Here is a 23,808-nt window from a genome sequence, read left to right on the forward strand (position 1 = left end):
TTCTTTAAAATGTATTATATTATCTGCCGATTTGCCTAAATTTACTTACGTGGTGACCTACGATTTGCGTTTTATCCATTAATTATGGGACATTAGGTATATCTGTTTTGTATGCCCAAGCCGGAATGCTCAAATAAACGACCATTTAATTAACTTGACAAATATAATGGAAAGAATGTTGAAAAAACTGCAAAACACAATGCTGACAATGATGGAAAAACATATGACCAAAATGATGGTATAGTTCTACTAGTCACACAGCCTTATGAAAAAAATACTTAGACCAGGCGCTGTGAGGTATTGAATATGCATAACTCGAGGACCGCGTTCCGTTTACAGTTTTGAACTGAAAAACGCACGCAGATTACGATTCTGCAAGTTGTTCCAGGTTAGTTGGTCCATTCTGTTGTTATAGCCTTGCCCATTTGATATTGAGTATATGAACTATGGAATATGTACAATCTATTATATTGAGCACAATATGCTTTGTATCAGTTATCTGCTGTTCTTCTGCTGTTTATCATGAATTTATCACACTGAATTGTATATATACGTACATGAATATTTATCAGCTATTTAAATAATACAAAGTTTGTGGTGTTATAAGGGGTAGGTAATCTCTGGAACTACTAAACCAATTTTCAAAATTATTTTGTCATAATAAAGCTACATTATCACAGGCTATATTTTATCCATATCTGACGGGAACAGGAACTACGCGGGAGAAACCGCGGAACGTCTTGTAGTCAACAATATTATTGGATAATTATCAGAGTTACAAATAAAAGACAGATATTTTAATATAATTTATTAGACTAAGAACATTAATACAAACAAAAATCCATTAAGAGGTAAGATTAACTTTCATTTCATAAGAAAAAATTATTTAACAAAAGAACACCTATAAGTATGAAATATTAAAGTAAACGGCATTACAGAAATATAATCAACACTTACTCGTATACTTAATAGGCTGTTCGATAATATAATTTACATCGTTTTTTCTCAAATGTGGTTACCTTGTATATTTCTCATACTGTTTGCTATGAAAAATTGTTTATATTACATATTACGTAATAGTACATTATCATATAAGTGCGGTAAGTTGAAAATTACAACCGAGGCGATATTAGATAGAGGCGATAGAGCCGAGCTTATAGTCAGGAAGCAGAGGCTGTAATTATCAAAGCGCACGCATGTCATACGACGTTTTATAACACATTTGCGAGGAAACACACTTTGAACACACTTTGAAAATGAATTTGCATCCTTGCCTGTTTTCCATAAGATGACATTTTGATACGCTTGTCATTTTTACACAGATAACGAAATGCGCACACCAGCGCTTGTCGTTTTTTTGACAAATGCTTCAAAACAGCCAGTATTATTAATAAAGTAAATTAATAATTTTTGTGTTTCTGATACAGATAACATTTATGGTCAAAATTATTAAAATTAAAGAATTAAATGTTATTTTATTATATTATATCTCACAAAGCTAATTTTATTTATAAAATGTTGAGCACTTTTTGACATAAAAACTCTTTGCCAAGATTTAAAAAGTACCGTTCGTTATTATAGATGATAAAGGTTTTATATTACATTACGGCACATGTGCATTTTTCTTTACATTACGGCACATGCGCGTAATGAGATGTATTACGATATTGAAATTGGTGAAATAAAAGATACTTTACGAGCAAATATGTTATAAAATCCAAACATCTATTTACAGGCCTCATACGTCAATGACTACACAAATACGAAGAAATCAGGAGAAAACGACAGGGCTGGTAAACCACAAGGTGTTTAATGTTCCACCATGATGAACTTGGTAAAAGTTCATTTCAAAACAAAAAAAAAAATTGAAAAAAAGCTTTAATACTGATGAAAGTGATCGAAAATTTCTTGGGCCAATTTTTTGCTTAAGAGCAAGACTTTTGAACGTAGAAACTTCCTGATAAATTGCAAAAGGTCATCCAACAGAATGATCTATTGGATGACCTTTTGTCGAATGTCGATGAATGTATCGTTGATACTTGTTATTAATTGTATTGAAAGACATTAGTTATTTATCGAACAACCAATATTATATTATATTCTATACAGGTTAGTGTATGATTCTGACAAAAGGAGCTGACGAAAGCTTGGCGCATATATATTACTTTAAAACACATTAGTAATTATTGTAACCTACAGTACCCATCAAATCTAAAGAAAAGTTGAGCCACAATTGGCTGAAGTCATTTTTTTACTGTTTACAAGTTAGCCCTTGACTACAATCTCACCTGATGGTAAGTGATGATGCAATCTAAGATAAAATTGGGCTAACTTGTTAGGAGGATGAAAATCCACAGCCCTCTGGTTTCTACACGACGTCGACATCTTACCGGAACGCTAAATCGCTTGGCGGTACGTCTTTGCCGGTAGGGTGGTAACTAGCCACGGCCGAAGCCTCCCACCAGCCAGACCTGGACCAATTAAGAAAACCACAATCGGTCCAGCTGGGGATCGAACCCAGGACCTCAGTCTTGTAAATCCACCGCGCATACCACCGTGCCATGGAGGTCGTCAAAAGTTGGCTGAAGTTACCATCTAATTCAATATCTAATTAAAACTCTTCAGAAATGTTGGTAACTAACATTTCTGATGAATTATAATAAGAATTATTTTATATTCTAAGGAATTTTAAAATTTTAAATTCCAAGGATTTTCGATGCCGGAATCATACACTTCCAATAACATTTCTAAGTAACGCAGAAAACAAAAACATTTTTAAAAAGTAAATGGACGTGAATAGTTGTATAGAAAAACTAGGACATTTAGACCGCGCTGTGTTTTGAAACATAAAGCAGTGCACATTAGAAAAACATAGTTAAGTAATGGAAGAAATACTAAATAAATATAATTAAAATATATCCTCATTTATGAAATAATTCTAACTAGGTACCATAGTAGTATTGTTTGTGATATTATATATTTTCTCTTTACAGTAAAGATATTTTTGTGAAGATATCGTAAAACATATCCAAGTTTACTGTAACTATCTTACATTAACTAGATGTTACTAAAGCAACCTTAGTCATGGATACTGCCATTCTTCATTATTAAAAAAAAAAATCTCTTACATTTATACCCCACTGTTATATTTCATAGCACAGCGTGCGTATTTACCACAAAAAATATTTTATGAATAATTTCATTTTAAAAGTGAATATATCTCTATATTATCTAAACTACACACATATAATAAATGTTACGACTTCATTTGGAAATATTTTTAGTTTATATAGACATAGAATCTACTTTTACATTACAATCATTATTTAATATTTTTAAATTCACAGTAATTTCATCAATATTAAAAAAAAAAAACACTGTATAGTTTGGGACATACCGTTCATTTTAGTATGAATCTGAATAAGCAAGCTTTGAGAAGTGAGATGTTATGACAATTGGCTACTTGACTTAGAAAAAATATTTTAAAACAAAGGCTCTATTATTATTTACAAATTTTTTACTCATTAATTTGATATTCGCCCGAAAACAACTGGTTACGTGACGTGGCTGTAACGTCATATTTTAATAAAATAACAGATTAATAATATCACAGCTGACACTCGACCAGTTATTTCGATTCTTGTATGCTACAGACAAATAGCAAAAATAAAATGTTTAAAATTCATTTAAAATATTGTATAATTTATGGTTTACTCGTGACGCATCAAAACAGAATCAGTTTCATACTTACATTTTGTATGCGGCACATCACGACATGTCACAAGTGTAAATGTTATCATACAAATTGTATGATACCGATTCTGTTCTGACGCGTCACGATACGTCACGTCAGACAAATATAAATCCGGATTTACCAACACACGTCGTACTTTATCGTTACAACTGACAAATACCCATTTACGGGTTAATAACGGGTTGACGATTAAACTAATTAATTTTTGGAAGTGTCGTTATTTACACCATAAGGTGGAATAGATATATTGAGGGTATATCATCATCATCAATAACAACCCATATTCGGCTCACTGTTGATCACGAGTCTCCTCAGAATGAGAGGAGGGTTAGGCCTTAGTCTACCTTAGGTATGCAGGTTTCCTCACGACGTTCGTTCACCATTTGAGACACGTGATATTTAATTTCCAAAAATGCACACAACTGAAAAGTTGGAGGTGCATGCCCCTGACCGGATTCGAACCTACGCCCTCCGAATCGAAGACAGAGGTCATATCCACTGGGCTATCACGTTTCATTTTTGTTTGCATGTACATTTTAAAATGGATAAAACTTATAAGTATAACTGTGATGGTTAAAAAATTAAATTATTATAAGATAGGTTTTAATAACATTTGGACAATATTTATTTCATTATTAAAATAGGACAATCATAAATTAAAATAAAAAATACAATCAATTTCTTCATACTGCTATTATAAAAAAATACAATTTAAGCCGTTATTAAAAAAAAATACAATCATTTGTCTTTACTAAATGGTGCATAAAACCATAAAAGGAAAGAAGATGGACAAGTTTTTTGTTTACTTGATCAATTAGGTAAAGGACTCAACTAGATTGATAGTACACAAAGAATATAGTTTGAATAAATGTAAAAGATTTGTATTTGGTTTTCAGCATGTTTTAGTATTTTATTGTATTTGTTTTCAGATATATTTACACAGCTTATTCAAGTTACTATAATACTCCATCCATGTCCATCTTAATTTTATTTGAAGTCTATGTATCTTATTGGTTAATTTCCATACAAGTCAAGAACTCTGAAAATTATTTCCTTTTAATTTCTACCGTAGAAGAAAAACGTCAATTTATTGAATGCACACCAATTAATATGCGATTAAATATTTAACCTTAATTAAACATATAACACTTAATAATGACTATCTTATTTATTAATGAAGAGATCGAAATGAATCAGAGATTATTATAGTAGGGCTTTATGAAAGAGGTCTACTTCTATCTTGCTTATATGCTGCCAAGCAGCAATGCTGTTTTCAATTGATAAGTACAATCGTCTATCTCTTTAAAAATGTTATTTTTTTAAAATTTCCACCAGCACGCGTTAACGACGTGTCTTGTGACAAATACCTCAAGTATCGCTCCCTCTCTTTCGTACCATTATGTACGCAACGAAAGAGAGCTATTTCGCTTGTAGTCGACATATTTAAGTCGCTTATACACGTTAGGCGTGCTGAAATCTCACCTGAGAGAGAATTTTTTAAACCTCCCTTACTATCTATACATAGTATTTCAATATGCAATATATATAATATTATATACAAAAATATAAGAAAACGTATTTTTAGTAACGTATTTTTAGTAATTAGTAAATAGTATATCTTTGCAAAATGTGAAAGCCTTAATATAATGCCGCTAATTTAGCTGTATTCAAATACATATAATAGTGCTATCCTTTTCAATAGGTTAGAGTTGGAAAGAGATGGCACTATTTTTTTTGCTACCCCTCCATTTGTATACAACCAAATTGACGCTAAAGCAATATTCATTTGTTGGAAAGGTTTTATTTCCAAGTAATATATTACTTCGAAGAGATATTAATTTTCATAATCAACACTGGACTTTTTTTTACTTTTTATTTAATTTGCACATTTAGTAATTAACTACAAACTATAAAATATAAAACATGGCTGAATCTAATGTGATTATTGTCTCGTGCTATGTATGCTCGAGTACTTTCAGCCGTGTTTTAATATTTAATAACATGAAAAACACTCACGAATCTGATAGTTAAAATTAATTACACACCTTTTAATTATATTATAATACTAAAACAACACAGTTCACAGAGGTGAAAATAATTAAAACCATGCAATATTAGTCTGCCATGACGAAAGGGATTATGGACCGGCTTTCCTTTAAATTCATGCTCAATTTAGGTGCACCTAAATTGAGCATGAATTAATCAATTTTAATCAATTACCAAAATTAATCAATTATCACCAAAAAATAATCAACACACCTTTAATTGTTTGTTCACTTGCCTTTAATATAAAGTAATACTTAGCAGCGCACAATCTAGCCCAAGCTTATATATCTAGATGAAATCTAAAAAATGTATCGCTTCTTTTATGAAACCATGTTTGAAACCATATCATAGATATATAAAAAAAATTGTAATCACATTAATTAAATCAATCAACACACACCAGATAGGGACCAGAAAGTGATAGCTGAACTGATAGATAGACCATTTGAATTATAAGATAAAAGCGCAAACATTTTCAAATAACAACAAATATGTTGCATAAAATATTATATTACTATTAGTATCCACTATTTCATGAATAATTCCATTATTATTAACATAAAAATGAATCAAATTATAAAAGCCTACAATAATTGGTAAAATATTATATACACTACGTATTTATAAAACAATACATTGAATAAAATTTATTAATAAAAATTCATTCATTCCCTCTAAAGGTTTTAAAAAAATCCATATATATCCATATATGACATATTATTTTAATTCTCTAACTCTTGACAACAACGACAAAAGTACGTCTATAGAAAAAATAAATATTGTGAAGAACAATTATAATCGAATTAACGTAGATGATGTACCTAAAAAAAATTCAAGATTAAGTCATTAAATAAAAAAAACCTTACTTCTAAATTTTACAAACACAAATAACGGTGGGCCGTGCTGCTAAGTTTTTTTTTAACAACAAACCCTATTGGGGGTGAAGCAGTCCTCTTGTTAAACATACCACCATTTGGTGACTTCGAGTTGTGTACCCTCGGCCGAAAAACGCATTATATACTGTCGAGCGGGTACAGCGGCTCGAAGTAATCTCTTTGCTAATAATCGCCTTGGGTTTCTGGGTCGTCCCAAAAGTTGTTGCAGTTGTTGATCACCACCCACGCCAAGTCTTTGATCATGGCGTAGGGTGCGGGGTGACGCAGCACGTCATGCAGTAATTTTAAGCCATCCTCGGCCTCGATCAAGCAGCAGTATTTTTCGGCTGGAATGGTAAATGATAATGATCAATCACAGGACAGTAGGGATTTCTGTAGATAACTAATTGTGTATGTATGTGTTTATATGCGTGACTTGCGTCCTGAAAAAAGAATGTTATCGACGGTTGCAAGCTTTTGAGATGTTCAAAATTTACTGGAAAGACTTTGTCTCGAATGCTCAAGTTTTAAAAAGAGCCAATGGTAGCCATAACCTCATGACAATTATTATGATGAATTTTCATTTTCATATTAGGAGGCATTTTGGGCATCTGCAAAGGGTATCCCTCTATGAGTTTCCTAGGTTTGGCTAGAAGGTAAGATACCCGGAAAACGTGCTCCAGGAAAACAACGAAGAAAGTGGATAGATGATGTCAAAGAGTGAACCAAGTTAAAGTACACACAGTTTAAAAATATTGCAAAAGTCCAAAAGAGTTTTCTACAGAGTGGACCAAGTTAAAATACACACAGCTTTAAAGTTTTGCAAAAGACCAAGAGTTTTCTACACATGACCTCCAAACTTCAGTTGGAAGATGGCACTTAATGATGATGATGTATGTGTTTGGTTGCGTGAGTGTTGTGTGAGGCGTGAGCGTCCACATGCAGAAACAGTAAAATTGTACATTATAATTTAAGATATTTTGAAACTTATTATTGGATTTCACTGTGTGAAAAATGGTCTGGTCGGCTCGTCTCAGGATACTCACGGTAGACGGTGGTGAGGTTGGCCAGCGCCCACACGGCCCAGTGCTGGCACTGCGGCGTGTGATACACGTGTAGAAGCGTCAGTATCGGCTCGAAGGAGCGGTAGTTGATGTTGCGCTCGGCGCTGCGATCCCATCTCTCTACCGCGGCGGCGAGGCGCGCCAGGACTGCGTCCCTAGTCGGTTCGTCCACCGTCCACGCGTCCGGCCCGTCCGACAACATGTGCGCCAGGACACCCGCCGCGTTGTAGCTCACCTGTGGATTACATCGTCACCTTCTTGCTAAAAGCACTATTATATTGTGTCATTATTGCCATGATGACACTACACAATGGGCCATTGTTAGACCATAAAATGTTTGGTAAGGTGCTTATGCGATGATTTCTACGCATTCACAATTATTTATTATATACATTTCTATGTAAAATATTATACATATGTAAATGAAGTTCTTATAAACTTCATTTAAATTGAATTTTCCGCGCATTAATTAACGTCAAAGTATTATATGTGGTGGCAGCACTTTTTAATATATTTGATGAATTTCTTAATAAAACATAGATTAAAAAGTGCTGCCACCACAGATAATACTGATTATAGGAAATTTTTGATTGATTGTGAAAGAAAATTTGAAGCAATAGCTTTTAATGTTGTTTTTCTTCACAGGTTTATTAATTAATTATTAGTTGTTTATACCGTAAGTGTAAAAATAAGTTGTATTTGCAAGGATGACTTGATGTTCAAAACAAATAAATTTTTAATTTACTTTTGTTTTAATAAGCAGCAATCAGCATATTACAAATATCTATAGCAACAGGCCTAAGTTAATTTTCATTTTCAACACCATCGCAAGCCATCAGACGCCACAAAGCCCCATTTTCGTATTAACATTGCATACGAGGATTCGACATTGCATCTAGGGTGGGCCTGGAACCCGACATCTAGTCTATTATTAGTATCATAATAGAATTTCATACCAGAAAGCCCAGAATCCTAGGGTAGGCACAGGTACATTCTAGAGTGGGCAAGCCGCCCCTCCCCTTTATACACCTATGCAATGGCCTAAGCAGGATAGCCCATCGTTTAATGTCAGCATCTGTATATTTGACGGCCTACTACAAGGTCTCCCTTCTTACCAAAGAGGGAATTTAGAGCTAAGTCCTAGCACAATGCAAATTCCAATGCAGATAGTTATAATGCTTGAATTTTACCGGCTTTTAACTTCACACAGGGATTTAAAAGTAAGAATACTTTTTACATTGTTTAAAAGAACAACTACAAAGTTGTTTTATAGAAGTTTTTTTAGTTGGCTCTTAGGCCAGCCATAAACGGGCAGCTCGAGCTGTTACCCAGTGATCAACATACATGACCCGCACGTGCAGTGAAAGTAAACAGCTTGAAACTGCCATTGATATCTGCTCGAGCAGGTGGCTTTCAATATTAATGCACTTTCAATTTTAATTCAAATCCATCATGCATGATGTATAGCCGAAGAGAGGATTTTTGCAGTTACTCAAGCGCGGCAAATTAACATAAGGGACTATACCTTGCACGTTGTTGAGTACTTCCATCAAGTATGAGCCCTTAATATTGGGCTTAATACGTTTAGGGCATCCAAAGAAAAACCAACTTCAGAAATACTTAACCAGCACATCAGATTAAGATACTTGGTGAGTTGATAGCTAAAAATTGCACATTTCGAAAATCTGGCGATTTGAGTGCAACGGAATGGATTTGAGATTTGTAACGTAATGGAATGGGAGAGTTTCAAAGTTACATAATAAAACCCTTATATTTTAGTCCTCGAGTTACGATCGAGATAAATTTTTTGCTTATATTGAAGGAAATAACCTCCTAATTAATCGCTAAATTTTTTTGAAAATTCCAGTAAGCCAAAGTAATAAAAATTGCTTTTAAAGTCTGTAGTTTTTTTTACCCCTAAAAGCGAATAAAGTAAATAACCAAAGTAGTAATTCTTCTTATAATTTAATCTACCAAATGTAATTGGTCCCAATGACGCTCTAGTAACTGCAAATTTAGCATCCCGGGCTCCCCTACTAGTAGCATCATGGATTGTGGGCAGTCGACAGCTGAAGTCGACAGTCGATGAAATATCACCATGCTGCCAACTGAACGGAGTAGGGTCTATGTGGCAAACTATACATTTTAAAATGTTTATGAACTAAGGCTAATGAAATAAACGATTTTGAATTTGAATACCTCTATGCCGTCGCTGGATGAGTCGAGGAGCTCGTAGAAAACAGTGAGGAACAATTTGTTCATGAGCTGAGGACGGAGTTCTTGTACCTCGGCCACATTACCAAGGAGGCCCATCATGTTGCGAAGTAGTTCCTCTTTATCCGGGAAGTTCTAGAAGTATACAGAAAATATGTATCTTAGAATGTCAAGGATCACACATTGTACAATAAGGTACATTCTTGCAGTACAAAACCAAGAAGATTTTTTGCATATAGGCAGTTTAATACCTAGAAAATCGAATCACATTTTTATTTGTGAAAATAATTTCGTAATTGTAAAATTTTTGTAAAACAAAATTGTATTTTTATCAGCTCACCGCAAACGCAAATCACAAACTGTGACATTCATTGTCCCTAGAATTACTAATCAGAATATATCTACTTATACTAAAACTAATCTTATATATAAGCGGTTAAAAACTCTGTTTGTCGGCGATAACTTTCTTGCCATTGGTTGCTTAACTGTCTAAGTGTTGCTTGACTGGTTCCGCTAGTTTATAATTTGTTTAAGTCAACGGTCTTATAACGAAAAGCTTTGACCAACACCTTAAGAAGCTTTCGGTAACTGTTGGATCAAGAGTTGGATACAAAAGGCAGTGATTCTTGAGACGGCGCGTATTGTGAGGAGGTTCCTCACTCTTTTTTTTATAAATTTTTAATAATGTTTTGTATTTTATACTTATATTGTTAACAATTAAAAAAAACAGAAGAAATAAATAAATGAGAGAACTACAGAGGTAAAGTTTGTAAGGATATGGGGGTAATCTCTAAATTCAACAAATCGATTTTATAAATTCTTTTATCAATAGAATGACACGTTATTTATAAGTGGCATATGCTTTACTTTATCTCTTTATTCCCACGGGAACGGGAACCAAGCGTATGAAAATGCGGGCTATCTGCTAGTAACATTATAAAGAGACATTGTAAAGTGTGTGACATACTATATGTATGTTTATGTAATGTATTGTAGGGGGTGATCTCTGGATCTAACAGTTAAGTGTTTTTAAAAATCATTTTGCCAATAAAAAGTCATGTTATTTGTGAATATCACAGGCTATATTATTATCCCCGTATTCCCAAGGGAACAGAAACAACGCGGATGAAACCACTGGTAGTTACTTAAATGGAGGTTTCCACAATTACCGACGACGACCTTCGTGGCGCAGTGGTATACGCGGTGGATTTACAAGACGGAGGTCCTGGGTTCGATCCTCGTCTGGGCCTATTGAGATTTTCCTAATTGGCCCAGGTCTGGCTGGTGGAAGGCTTCGGCCGTGGCTAGTTACCATCCTACGTATCGCCAAGCGATTCCGGTACGATGTCGTGTAGAAACCGAAAGGGGCGTGGATTGTCATCCTCCTACACAAGTTAACCTGCTTCCATCTTAGATTGCATCACCACTAGGAGAGACTGTAGTCAAGGGCTAATTTGTAAAGAAGATTACGATAATGGTGTTCATGAGTCACCTTGAGGCATTCCAAAAAGAATTCCATGCCACGGTTCTCCAGGAAGCGTTGGCAGTTCTGTGGCGTTTCATCAGTGACGTTCCACATTGTGGACCAGGCCACTTCCAGCACGTCGTCGCAAATGTGCCTGTCGAGTCGGTCCGAGATCAGGTTCAGCATTTTCTGCAACAAAATACCAATATGTCTATTCAACGGGTTCTATGTTCACGTCAAAGTTATTTAAGAAAGCAATAAGAACAAGTACTTCGTTATCAACCCATATACGGCTCACTGTTGAGCTCGTGTCTCCTCTCAGAATGAAAGGGTTTAGGCCAATAGTCCACCATGCTGGCCCAATGTGGATTGGCAGACTTCACACACGCAGAGAATTAAGAAATTTTTTGGTGTGCAGGTTTCTTCACGATGTTTTCCTTCACCGTTTGAGACACGTGATATTTAATTTCTTAAAATACACACAACTGAAAAGTTGGAGGTGCATGCCCCGGACCGGATTCGAACCCACACCCTCCGGAATCGGAGGCAGAGGTCATATCCACTGGGCTATCACGGAACAAGTACTTAATGATTTTAAATTCACGTTTTAGTAGAGGATCCCCAATATAAGACCAAGCTGGTTATTGGATGATTTATTGTTTTCCCGTCACAACTCTTGTATGGGCAAAGTATAAACAGGTAAATCGGTGCTATTGTACGATTTTATTAATTCCACTCAGTAAAATACAATAGTACAGTACAGGTACAATAGAAATGATGGTCTGGTTAATGAATTAAAGTTAAGTTAAAATAAAGATTACTTCATAACAAACACGGTGGTATAGGGTCGTCTGCAAAAAAAAAGTCTTGAATTGCGACCATCATCATAATCCTGCCCCCCTAGGTAAGTGGCACATCGATTCTTTTTCTACGATCGCTAACACTTCGAAAACTAGACAGATGTATGGGAATTACATTTGCTATCAAGATCTATTATTCGTAGAAAGAGAATCGACGTGCCGACGTGTTTTATTTATTTACTTGGCTTGGGAGGCTGGACTAAAATTTAGCAATAAAGTCGTATTGAAGTATTTAATTTGATATAAAATACTCTTCATCTAATAACCAACTTGGTGAAGATCTAGGGTGCACAGATCTTCCTTAATTAATAGACGCTGAGAGTCAGTTAGCATATGGTTCTACCATAGCTAAGAATGGAAGCAACTAGGGAGTTTTGATCTTCAATGTTTTGGGAGGTTTCAAAGGTCAATTGTCAAAATATAACAGGTAATATTTTACATTTTATCTTTTATTTATCTATAAAATGTAATATGAGAAATCATGTGCAATTCTTAATGGGGGGCAACATTAACTGTGGATTTCATAGATATTGCTGGGGCGCCCCCAGGGGACTATTCACCCGCTGAGTGTCGAATTCTCATACGCATAAATTCGTCACTCAGCGGGTGAATGGTCCCCTGGGGGTGCCCCGACGACGTCTATGCATTCCACGGTTAGTCGAACATCGTTAATAAACAATATTTAAATACATTTAGCCTCGGCATTGACGGCCTCTGTGGCACGTGGAAGCGCGGTGGATTCACAAGACAGAGATCCTGGGTTCGATCCTCGGTTCGGGTTTTCTTAATTGGCCCGATTAAGGTTTTCTTAATTGGCCCAGGTCTGGTCCGTGCGAGACTTCAGCCGTGGCTAATTACCACCCTACCGGCAAAGACGTACCGCCAAGCGATTTAGCGTTCCGATGTCGCGTAAAACCGAAATGGGTGTGGATTTTCATCCTACGTCTAACAAGTTAGCCCGCTATCATCTTAGATTGCATAATCACTTACCATCAGGTGGGATTGTAGTCAAGGGCTAACTTGTTAAGAATTTAAAAAAATATAAGCACAAATTAGTCGCATAATATATCTATGATTTGGAAAGTGCTCAGCTTCGCATAGCATTACTATAATTTATGCTTGATTAATGATTGTTCTCGCTTAGAAATGTGATACATAAATAATGAGATGATTTGACTCGAACTTCGTACTTAAACAAAACAGTTGTATTTAGCCTTTTGTAAACATGTGATTTGGAATATAAAGGACAATGGGCAAAGTATGATAACTACACCCAGGCTGTACTAATATATATAGAAGTGGATTAGATATCATTAGGAGTCCAGTTTACAAAAATATGAGTCGCATTATTGTGGGTATTGTCATATTTTTAGTCGTGGAAATCGAACTCACGACCTTCTTTGTATGCAGAAGTCATGGTGACTGCACCACTTGGTCAATCTAATAGTAGTTGCCGCAATGATTATATTTATAAAATTAAAGCGAAAATACGAAATCTCGCATTACCATTTTACTTCTATAGTAAAAATAAAAATAAATATACTGCAAGCAATACACAATTCGCTATGTAGCCCCAAAGTAAGCGTAGCTTGTTGTATGGGTAAAAAAAAATACATAAATAAAATTAATTATTAATATTATAATTTAAAATGTATCCCTACTGGATGTGTTTACCAACAAATCAGAAATGAAGGTAGAAAACGCATGCCATTTCATAACTTATTTATATTACATTATATATTGTTTGTTTATAAAATGTTATTAAAAATATATGAACTATATCTAAGTTTTCAAAGCTTATTATTCAAGTTTATTTTCGTTAATTTGGTGACAAGTTAATTATAATTATTAGGTGTGAAATGACCAGATTTATACCCTCATTTTTAATTTTTTTGTTGGTAAATAGTGCATATCAATTAGGCTGTGTATAGTATAGTTTGGTTATTGTATGCGAATTTTCACAAACCAGGTCAGATAGTGCTCGTTGTCCTTTTATCTTATCTTTTTGACTAAGTAATAAAACTTCCAAAGTAACAAGAATCAAGTACAAACAAATATTATTATGTACATTGTACAGTATACAGTCTGGCAAGCTCGTTGGTAACGCTCTCACGATATGCGGGCGACAGGGAAGACTGCACGGGTGTGAAATCATGCGTGCGGGAAAATGACGTGCATTAGTCGTGGGTTTTTCATTCATCGCTACACGCCCCCTGGCCCGCGCGCAACATCGGGAGTGTTAAGTTACGTTACGTTCGAAGTTGCCAAGTTATATACTCTCACAGGGCATACTTAACATTGAGCTACTTTGGCATACTTTATAAGAAGACTCGCAATCAGCAATCAAAAAAAGGTCCTCAGTAAATGAGTGCCAAAAATAACTTTCGGTTGGACATTTGAAGTAGTCGCATTTTAAATTAAAACATTTTAATCTGTTTAAGGTTGATGCTGCTCTGAATTTGGGAATGTATTGGAAACAGCTTAACTATTCTAAAACTGCTGAATCACAAATGTAGACAGTTTTTAAGTGAAAATTTCCATATGAATTCATTTTTCATAACATCGCAATGATTAATAAAAAACAACATTCGCTTAGATATAAGAAAGTCGCAAATGGTTACTGGGTCATTAATAACTACTGCGCTGCATGAAAAGGTAATGACATTATATAGACCTGCAGTAGTCAGACATTCTTATTTTTGAGAAGGGTGTTGATTTGTTGGAAAAATTCGCTTATATGAGAAAACATTATCCAAAGTAAGTATTTCGTCTATGAGCGTACCATAATATTGCTAAAATTAGGTTTTTCTACTTACATTTTGTAATCTACTTAATATTAAACCTCAAACCATATCATAAAGCTATACATTTTTATAGGTCGTTTGATAATGTTTATTACCACACGGATACAAAGATTTTTTTTATTTTTAAATAGCATTTTACGAGTAAATAGCATGGCTACAAAAATTCAGGCTTCCTAATAAGAGACAAAATCTAGGAGGCCATGCCTAACGCATATTGTATATTATTCAGCAAGTTTTGTTAATTATTTTATCATGGTCGTAGAAAATGTATTGTATGCCACTGCATGTTAGCCATTGTTAGCATTCGTTCGTTTGCTACTTTATAATTCGGCTTCGCCTCATTCGTACAAAAATCATTCGAGCTACAATAGTCCACATTATATGAGAGTGGCACATATTTTAAAAATACGCTTTTTAACCGACTTCAAAAAAAGGAGGAGGTTGTCATTCGACGCGTTTGTTTTTTTTTTAATGTTTGTTACCTCACAACTTGGTCATTTATTAACCAATTTTGAAATTATTTTTTTTGATGGAACGAGTATACTTCAAAAAAAGGAGGAGGTTGTCAATTCGACGCGTTTTTTTTTTTAATGTTTGTTACCTCACAACTTCGTCATTTATTAACAAATTTTGAAATTATTTTTTTTGTTTGAACGAGTATACTTCAAAATTCCCATTTCATTTCCATGAAAAGCGGTTTAGTAATTTTGTGTTATATGTTAATAAAAAAAAGATTACCCCCGACAAATAGGCAGACAGACAAAAATTTTAAAATAGGTTGATTGTGTTTTAGTATCACGTCAATAATTCTAAGCACATGAGAAAACATAGTAATTTTGAAATAACAATCAGACAATTTTTATTTATATGTATTTATAAATTCCGCAGAATTACGCCTGCTTCTATTCAGTATATCTATTTATTGTCATTGTGGTGTGCAAATAAAGTATATAATATAAATAAAATAAAGTATATAATATAAATAAAATATTCGCCATATTATAAGAAGTGTTGCGTGTTATATTATGGGTATCCAATCATTTAAATATTCATCATCATCATCATCATCATCATCATCATCATCATCATCATCATCATCATCATTATCATCATCATCATCATCATCATCATCATCATCATCATCATCATCATCATCATCATCATTTAAATATTAACTATACTCAAATGAGCGCATACCCATAGAAGTGCTATCAACACTTGAACAAATGCAACCAAATTATTCATAGCTGAAGGGCGCTATTAAGAACGCCCTAGAAACTGAGCACCTAAGTGGTTCCAGAATCGATAAACACTTGAATGAATAATAAATATCAGTGACAGACAACTTATACTCATATAACATATGCTTGCTTTGTCAATCAAATCTCTCAATGTATGTATTTTATAAGTTATTTAATTATATATTAGCTTTAAATAAAATAACTGTTATCGCCCAGCATTAGGTATATATTAGTGCAAATCTGGCTGCAATTTTATCAAATATTTCTTATCCCAAATAAATAGTAGATGAGGGTATATATTTCCTAAGCCGAATCTCATACTATATATATAATACAATAAAAATCTCATCAAACTTGAACATTCTGGCTTATATACTACACATTTTTCTAGAGTACTTGTAGGTACATCTTCACCAAACCAAAAAAAAACCAAAACATCATAATTTGAGAACATTTTATATTACCAAATCGAAGAATGTTTCTTTAACTTCATAATAATCATAATATTACTCCTACAATTTTTACCATGAACATTGCATGTTAATAAATTACGTTTATTTATTTATTTATTTATTTATTTACGTTTTTGACTTACCCCAATAGCCCCGTGGTTTCCGAGGAATCTCTTCTGATTTCCATCGACCTGGCACGCCAAAGAGTTCAGGAGATAGATGGCGATACGCTGCACGAACCCCTCCTGGTTCACATCAGCCAAACCGTTGAGCAATATCTGCACGACGCGTTCGTATTCGAACAACTGAAAAAAACATGACATGTTTTCTGAAAATCAGTCATATATTTGTTTTAACCATGTCAAATAGGGTAGTTGACTCATATGAAATTTATTTTTTATTTTCGGACCAAGGCGCATTTGGAACCCTCGTAACTTTAATTTTAAGTTTTCGAATGATTATTATCACCATTATCTTAAGTTTAATATTATTACCTGACGTTTCGATAGAGCTTGTAAACTAAACCTATTTGAAATAAATGAATTTTGACTTTGGCTTTGACTTAATTATAAACAAAATCAATATCGTGCAGTACATGGAATAAGGGTCCAAAATATATCGATATCAATTAATAAAAGTTAAGGATTTCTTAAAAAACTTAATTTTAACTATCACGAATTTTTTCTAATTTTCCAAACGTCAAAAACGCTGTCGTCCATTTTGTGACGTCACTAACACACTTGATGTACTAAACGTCGAACTAATTGTTAACTAAAATTTTTGTCAAACGCTCCATTTGTATGGGATTTATTACAGTGCCGTCATGAAACAGTTGAACTATAGACATGTTATGTGATCACGTCTCAAAAATTATGAAAAAATTACAATGAACTATTTAAGACCCTTTAAAAAAAGTGTCAACTAGCCTAAAAGTCCTTGACTGCTATATCACCCGCAGGCTTAAAATACACACCATGACATATCTGAGGACGAAGGAAAGTCAAATTTCTATGAATAGCAGCAAAGACGAAAATGCTGCGACTGGTACAACTATATCTTCTCGTCACGAGATATACGAGTACATGTGTGTTAATAATACTGATAAGTTACGATGCAGTCTAAGATGGTGGTCACGTAAGGTCTTAAGTGGAAGAGTTACAACTTCAATCTACCCATATTTCTGACGATATCTACGAGGCTTAAATACCGGAACGCTAAATCTCTAAATTGACTTAAGCTGAACCCTGTGGGTTGGCCAAGCAGTGCACCATTTTAAAAATAGACTAGGTTAGTAGTAACCAAGAAGAGTTGGTTGATTGTGAGAGAGTATAAATCAAACTAAGATATTAGAGTTACATTACTTATTTGCTTCATTCATTTATCAGTAAAAACATACAAGTAAAGTACTGTATGCACTGCTGTATACATCAAAACGCATATACATTAAAGTGCATTATAAAACAATCAGTAACAAGCAATAGCTGTTGGAGGGAAGCTGGTACTTGGGGAAGGAAACATCTTATTATGTCAACGTTCAGTGTTCTCATATTATATAATTTACAAGCTTATTCAAGAGGATCCACTTGCATTTGCAATGATGAAAATAAGTTGTTTTGTGACACATTCTACAGTCAACTATTTCTGTTACAGATAAAATCCTCATAATTACAATTATTATTATTAGGTATGAATTTACTAGCGATCTATACACTCATTTTTAATTTGTTTGTTGATAAACAGTACACATTAAGTAGGGCTATATGTATAAACTATGGGCCTTATTAGGAGGCTCAAAGTCACTCAGCGGGCGATGGAGCGAGCTATGAGGTCCCAAGGTGCTGGAATGGCGACCCCGCACCGGAAAGCGCAGTATTGTTCGACCCGCCAACTAGGTGGACCAAAGACATCAAGCGGGTTGCAGAGAGCCACTGGATGCTGGCGGCTTGACACCGTTTTGTTTGGAAGTCCATGGAAGACGCCTTTGTCCAGCAGTGGACGTCCATTGGCTGATAATAATGATGATACGTATAACTTTGTTTTGATGGCGAAATATCAAAAATTTTAATAGGTGGGGCAGAAGCTGAAGAGCTGAGGTACGAAGTCCGCACTTCCCACAACCATATCAACAACAAGACAAGGATGACAAGACTCGGGGACTCCTGAGAGCGCATTGTTGATTGAACTCCCAGTAGGTGAACTAATTGGGAAACATGGAGCCACTATCTGTATGAAGTTAAACACTTTAGTGTTTGAAAGTCCTTGCAAGAGGTCAATGTCCTCCCAGTTGACGTCCAGTGTCAGATAAAATGAAGACAATGATGATGATGTTCGAAGAATGTAAAAGTAACGTGGAACTAAATATGTGAGAAGCAAAATTTGACAATGTCAGAAAGCAAAATGTGTAATATTTTTACAACTTACCACATCTACAGGTATCTTGAACTGGCAAAGAGTCAAACAGCCATTCCGCATCAAGGTGTCGTCTCCGAGATGAGCTTCCATTCCATTCAGCAGGGCAGTTATAATTCGCTTCTTCAACTTCACTCCGATGCGCGTCTTCTCTTTACCTTTTACAATGTAGAACAGGATGGCACTGAAAACAAAACATATATGCATTAAGTTATTTAAACCATATCTACTATATCTATAAAATATCCATTATAAGTATAAAACATATTAATAAGAAATATTAATAACTTTTTAAGTTCAGTAGAAGTGCCAATTGAACTTGCATGAAGTAGGTTCTGTAATGTTAGTTGGTATGCAAAACATTGAGTTATTTATTATTTAAGATATAATGTTCATAAGGAACTGACAAGTATATAAAATTTTAATTTAATTGGTCCATTTAGAGAAAATCAACTGTAACAGACATAAAGAAAATGATCTAAAATGAGTAATTGCTGAATTACTTTGCATCTCTTCTTAGCCGATTCTTCATCTTCACTGGTAGGATTACTACAAATAGATAAACTTCAAAGTACTTAAATATGAATATTTTGTAAAAAAAAAGTAATAGAAGAACCAAAATCTATATTAATATTATAAAGCTGAAGAGTTTGTTTGTTTGCCGGACCGGACCAGTAGTTCCTGAGATTAACATGTTCAACATGTTAATCTCAGGAACTACTGGTCCGATTTGAAAAATTCTCTCAGTGTTCTGAGAGAACTCCTACATGTACAGGAATCATGTGGGCGAAACCGCGCGGCGTCAGCTAGTTTATAAATAAAATAATTACCTGCCAGATATTTGGATGTGCTTCTCAGACACATGTTGCTCCATTGCATTAAGCACAACATACAAAGTGCGATCAACATAATTGTGATACTTTTCTATACTGCGGAACATATAGTATAGATCATTGAGGACACGTGTCAGCATTGCAGGCCTCTCCATGTACGTAAGTCCTGCTTGGAGGATTTGTTCCTCATTTGCATCTCCAGTGATCTGGCAAAAGTTGATAGTGTCAAACTATGTTATCAATTTGGCAATCTGAACATATAATAGAGCCAACATCTTGTTGCTGGTATTGTTATGTATATTATGCTCATGTATGAATAATTGGAAGAAGTATATGCTTTGTACTAGATTGTTCTTCTATAAATTCTATATTTATAAATGTCAAAGCGTGTATGTGCTCAACTGATTACCATATTTTTTGCATACAAATAGTTGGGGCACAAAAAAACATCAAGGGTAACATTAATTCAGAAAAAACTGTTGCAGGACAGAATCGTTTTTGACGGTTAACGCGGCACAGTGGAATGCAAGGTGGATTTACAAGACTGAGGTCCTGGGTTTAGATCCCCGGCTGCGCCGATTAAGGTTTTCTTAACTGGTCCAGGCTGGTGGGAGGCTTCAGCCATGGCTAGTTACCACCCTACCAACAAAAACATATCAACAAGCACTTTAGTGTTCCGATACAATGTTGTGTAGAATCTGACAGGAGTGTGAATATCATCCTAAGCCTAACAAATTAGCCCGCTTCTATCTTAGATTGCATCATCACTTACCATCAGGTGAGATTGTAGTCAAGGGCTAACTTGTAGGAAAAAAAAAGAAAAAAATTGTAAGTTTTAACATAACATTAATGGAAACAAAGCCACATGTTAAATCTTGTAGCATATAAAAACCTACAAACAAGAATATTATTTAATGTAGAGTAATTAACTGACTTCTTTTTTGATTTCTGTTATGTCAGGTTTAAAGGCAAACATTTTCAAAATTTTGTAATGTGATTAGTCTGCTTGAAATTCAATATATCACAAATCCTGCCATGGATTTAAATTATTTTAAGCAAATAAATCTTACCAATTTGGCTGGGATGTCATGCCTTTTGCAAGCACCGTGGTGGGTTCCATATAAGCCCAGGAATTCTAGAGGTCTGTTCACTCGGCTTGATAATCCTGGTATGTCACAACGGACATTGAAAGCATCAGGTTGATCAGATGAAGATCCTTCACTGAGGCCAACCACAACAGAGCCAGTGCCAGCTAAGTTAGTGCCAGATATATCCAATGACTCTAATTCTGTCAAATTTGTGATTAACCTTGTCAGTACTTGATTTGGATTACCATACTTTCCGAGTCTTTCATTGGCCTGTGAGATATCAAGGTGTTGCAGCAAATGTAGACCGGATATCCACTCCACTACTTTCATTGACCACACAACATTGTGGAGCACAAGCGATCGTAATTTTTTCAATTCATTTATGGGCCACGCAGTACCAGCTGCAGTGTAATCTGACAAATCTAGATGCGTGAGGTGCCACAGTGGCCTCGTGAGTATGGGCGATATCCCAGTTCCCCGGCACTGGATGGTGAGCCGCTGCAACTTCGGCGCGTTTATCGTTAAGCAGCGCTGATGAAATAGTGACGTAGTTTCGGAAACGAGATATTTGAGGGGCCCAAACTTGAGGGATACCAGATTCTCGCTATTGCTGCTAATCAAGTCCACCCAAGACTGAGATAAGTACTCACATTTCACCAGTTCAATCCTTTGTGGCTTGTGCTCCAGCAGATAACGTATACCGTCCACAGTGATTCTCGAATTGTGGAGACGCACCTCCTCCAAACGTGTGCACGATCGGTCGCGAAACAAGCTGGCGATGTGATCGTTGACGGCGTTATGTCTTTGGTACACCTCAAGGAATCTTTCACATAGCTCCGCTGGAAATATTATATCATCTTTCAAGCGCCAACAATCCTTTCTTATGTCCGGTTCCGTGTATCTCTCTAAATTAGTTATGATGTAGTGCAAGCATAAGTTGACCAAGCTGTCCGGGGAGCTGTTGTACAGTAAACATATTTTTTGTTGCGACATTTTGATTTTACATGCTAAAATGTAAGTAGTTTTCACGGTTGACACAGTATTTTGAGACACAGTCTTTAAAAGTAGGATTTGTGCCCACCAATCTATTTGCACTTCTTCATTAGCGTAGAAATACAATCACCAACATGTAATGAAAATATTTTTACATATCACGGCTCACAGTCACAGTCGCAAGTTCAACCATTTCAACTTCACTGTCGTCTGTCACTGATGTCGACTCGAGTCTCCATCGCCAATCGTATATAGATAACAAAACTGATTATTGATCACTGTGCGATCCCTCAGACTAATAGTGAATTTCTCTATGTTCGAGCCCTTCCATAGAGAAATCTTCTCTTGTTTTGCCAGTCCAAAAAACGATTGATATCTATACCTCGTTAAGTCGTTTAAGCTCTGTAATAGGCCGTACAGACCACGCCAGTGTGCCTTCGGCCAAAAGATTCGTCAATTTAACGGATTCTCCATCCTTTACGCACACATTGTGGTGTTTATGGAAAATGCCTTTTCCATCCCTTTTTAATTATCCGATCATTTTCGGAACCGAAGCCAGTCTATGCTCTGTTGTGATTGGCTGAACCTTTTTATTAAAGTTTTATTTTTGCCTTGTAAAAAAACATGGCTGCAATTATAGTGAAATGTAAATATCAGGCCCTCCCAACCGTAGAATAAAAAATGAGAATCCTCCATCCTTTACTAACAAAAGAGAGAGATATCTCCATCCTTCTCCTTGTTATGGGCTGTAGTAGGTGGTGGCCATGCCTATCTCTTTCACCTGTACACTTAAATAAACTTGCACACTGTTACAATTCTAAGTATCGAAGAACTGATGTGATTGGTCAAATTTACACAAAGAAAAATAATAGCTTTTATGAATGAAAGAGAAATGTGTTTATACCACGTGTGTAAGATTGTTTTGAATTTGTTGCCTCGTGCCTGCGCCGCCATTGTAATTTTACTGCGAAAGATTGGTTTTGACTTTTCAATAATTGAAATCATTGAAATTCGCATGAGCGCCGCTGGAATTACTAATAATAAGGATAAATCTTTCTTGTTAATTAATTATCTTCACTATTTAAATAAATTTTGATTAATAAGAAGATATACAATGTAGTTCAACTCGTGCTTGGTTATTGATAAAAGTAATTTTGTTTTAAATTAAAAATGAGGCAATGTGTTATTCCCAAGTGTAAAACGCGATCAAATTACGTGCTGTACCTTTTACTGATAGTGATAACACTAGATGGGAGGCATCGTTCATCAATTGTCCAATATTACGGAAATATACTCGTAGGCAGTTAGAAAACGTTAAAATTTGTGAAAACCACTTTCTACCCAGGTATGTAATTATCATAGATTGACAAAGGATGCTATTGCTACTTTAAATTTAGAAATTACGCTATCTACTCCTAATCAACCCCTTCAATCTGATCCAAATACTATTTCACCACCATCTGTAATTTCAAAATTTCTAGATTTTTTTTTCATTCATTGTAATGAATTCCTGTACAATAGTTGACCATATTCCATCTACTTTTACATTACATACAGACAGACATCTTCAAACCCATTAAATTTCAGAGAGTCAGTCTGACAGTGGTAAAGAACAGTTTTCAATATTGTCTCCGGTCAATGTTATTGAAAATTCCAATTTACAAACTGATGTTGAGTCTACTTTACAGACTTCAACTGCGAGTCAAGCTG

General features: G+C 35.0%; 1 protein-coding gene across 1 annotated transcript; it reads right to left on the bottom strand.

Annotated features, from left to right (window-relative positions):
* Positions 1-793: 793 nt before the first annotated feature.
* On the bottom strand, positions 794-22,363 carry LOC112051810 (protein zer-1 homolog). The gene is made up of 8 exons (XM_024090606.2): positions 21,088-22,363; positions 20,015-20,223; positions 19,197-19,368; positions 16,919-17,080; positions 11,446-11,607; positions 9,939-10,088; positions 7,722-7,974; positions 794-7,022 (listed from the first exon to the last, which is right to left on the bottom strand). Exons 1-8 carry the CDS (start codon positions 22,096-22,098, stop codon positions 6,859-6,861), a joined length of 2,283 nt encoding a protein of 760 aa, XP_023946374.2. The 5' UTR covers positions 22,099-22,363; the 3' UTR covers positions 794-6,858.
* Between the last annotated feature and the right edge of the window lie 1,445 nt (positions 22,364-23,808).

The sequence above is a fragment of the Bicyclus anynana genome, chromosome Z, assembly GCF_947172395.1.
Source record: "Bicyclus anynana chromosome Z, ilBicAnyn1.1, whole genome shotgun sequence".
NCBI lineage: Eukaryota > Metazoa > Arthropoda > Insecta > Lepidoptera > Nymphalidae > Bicyclus > Bicyclus anynana.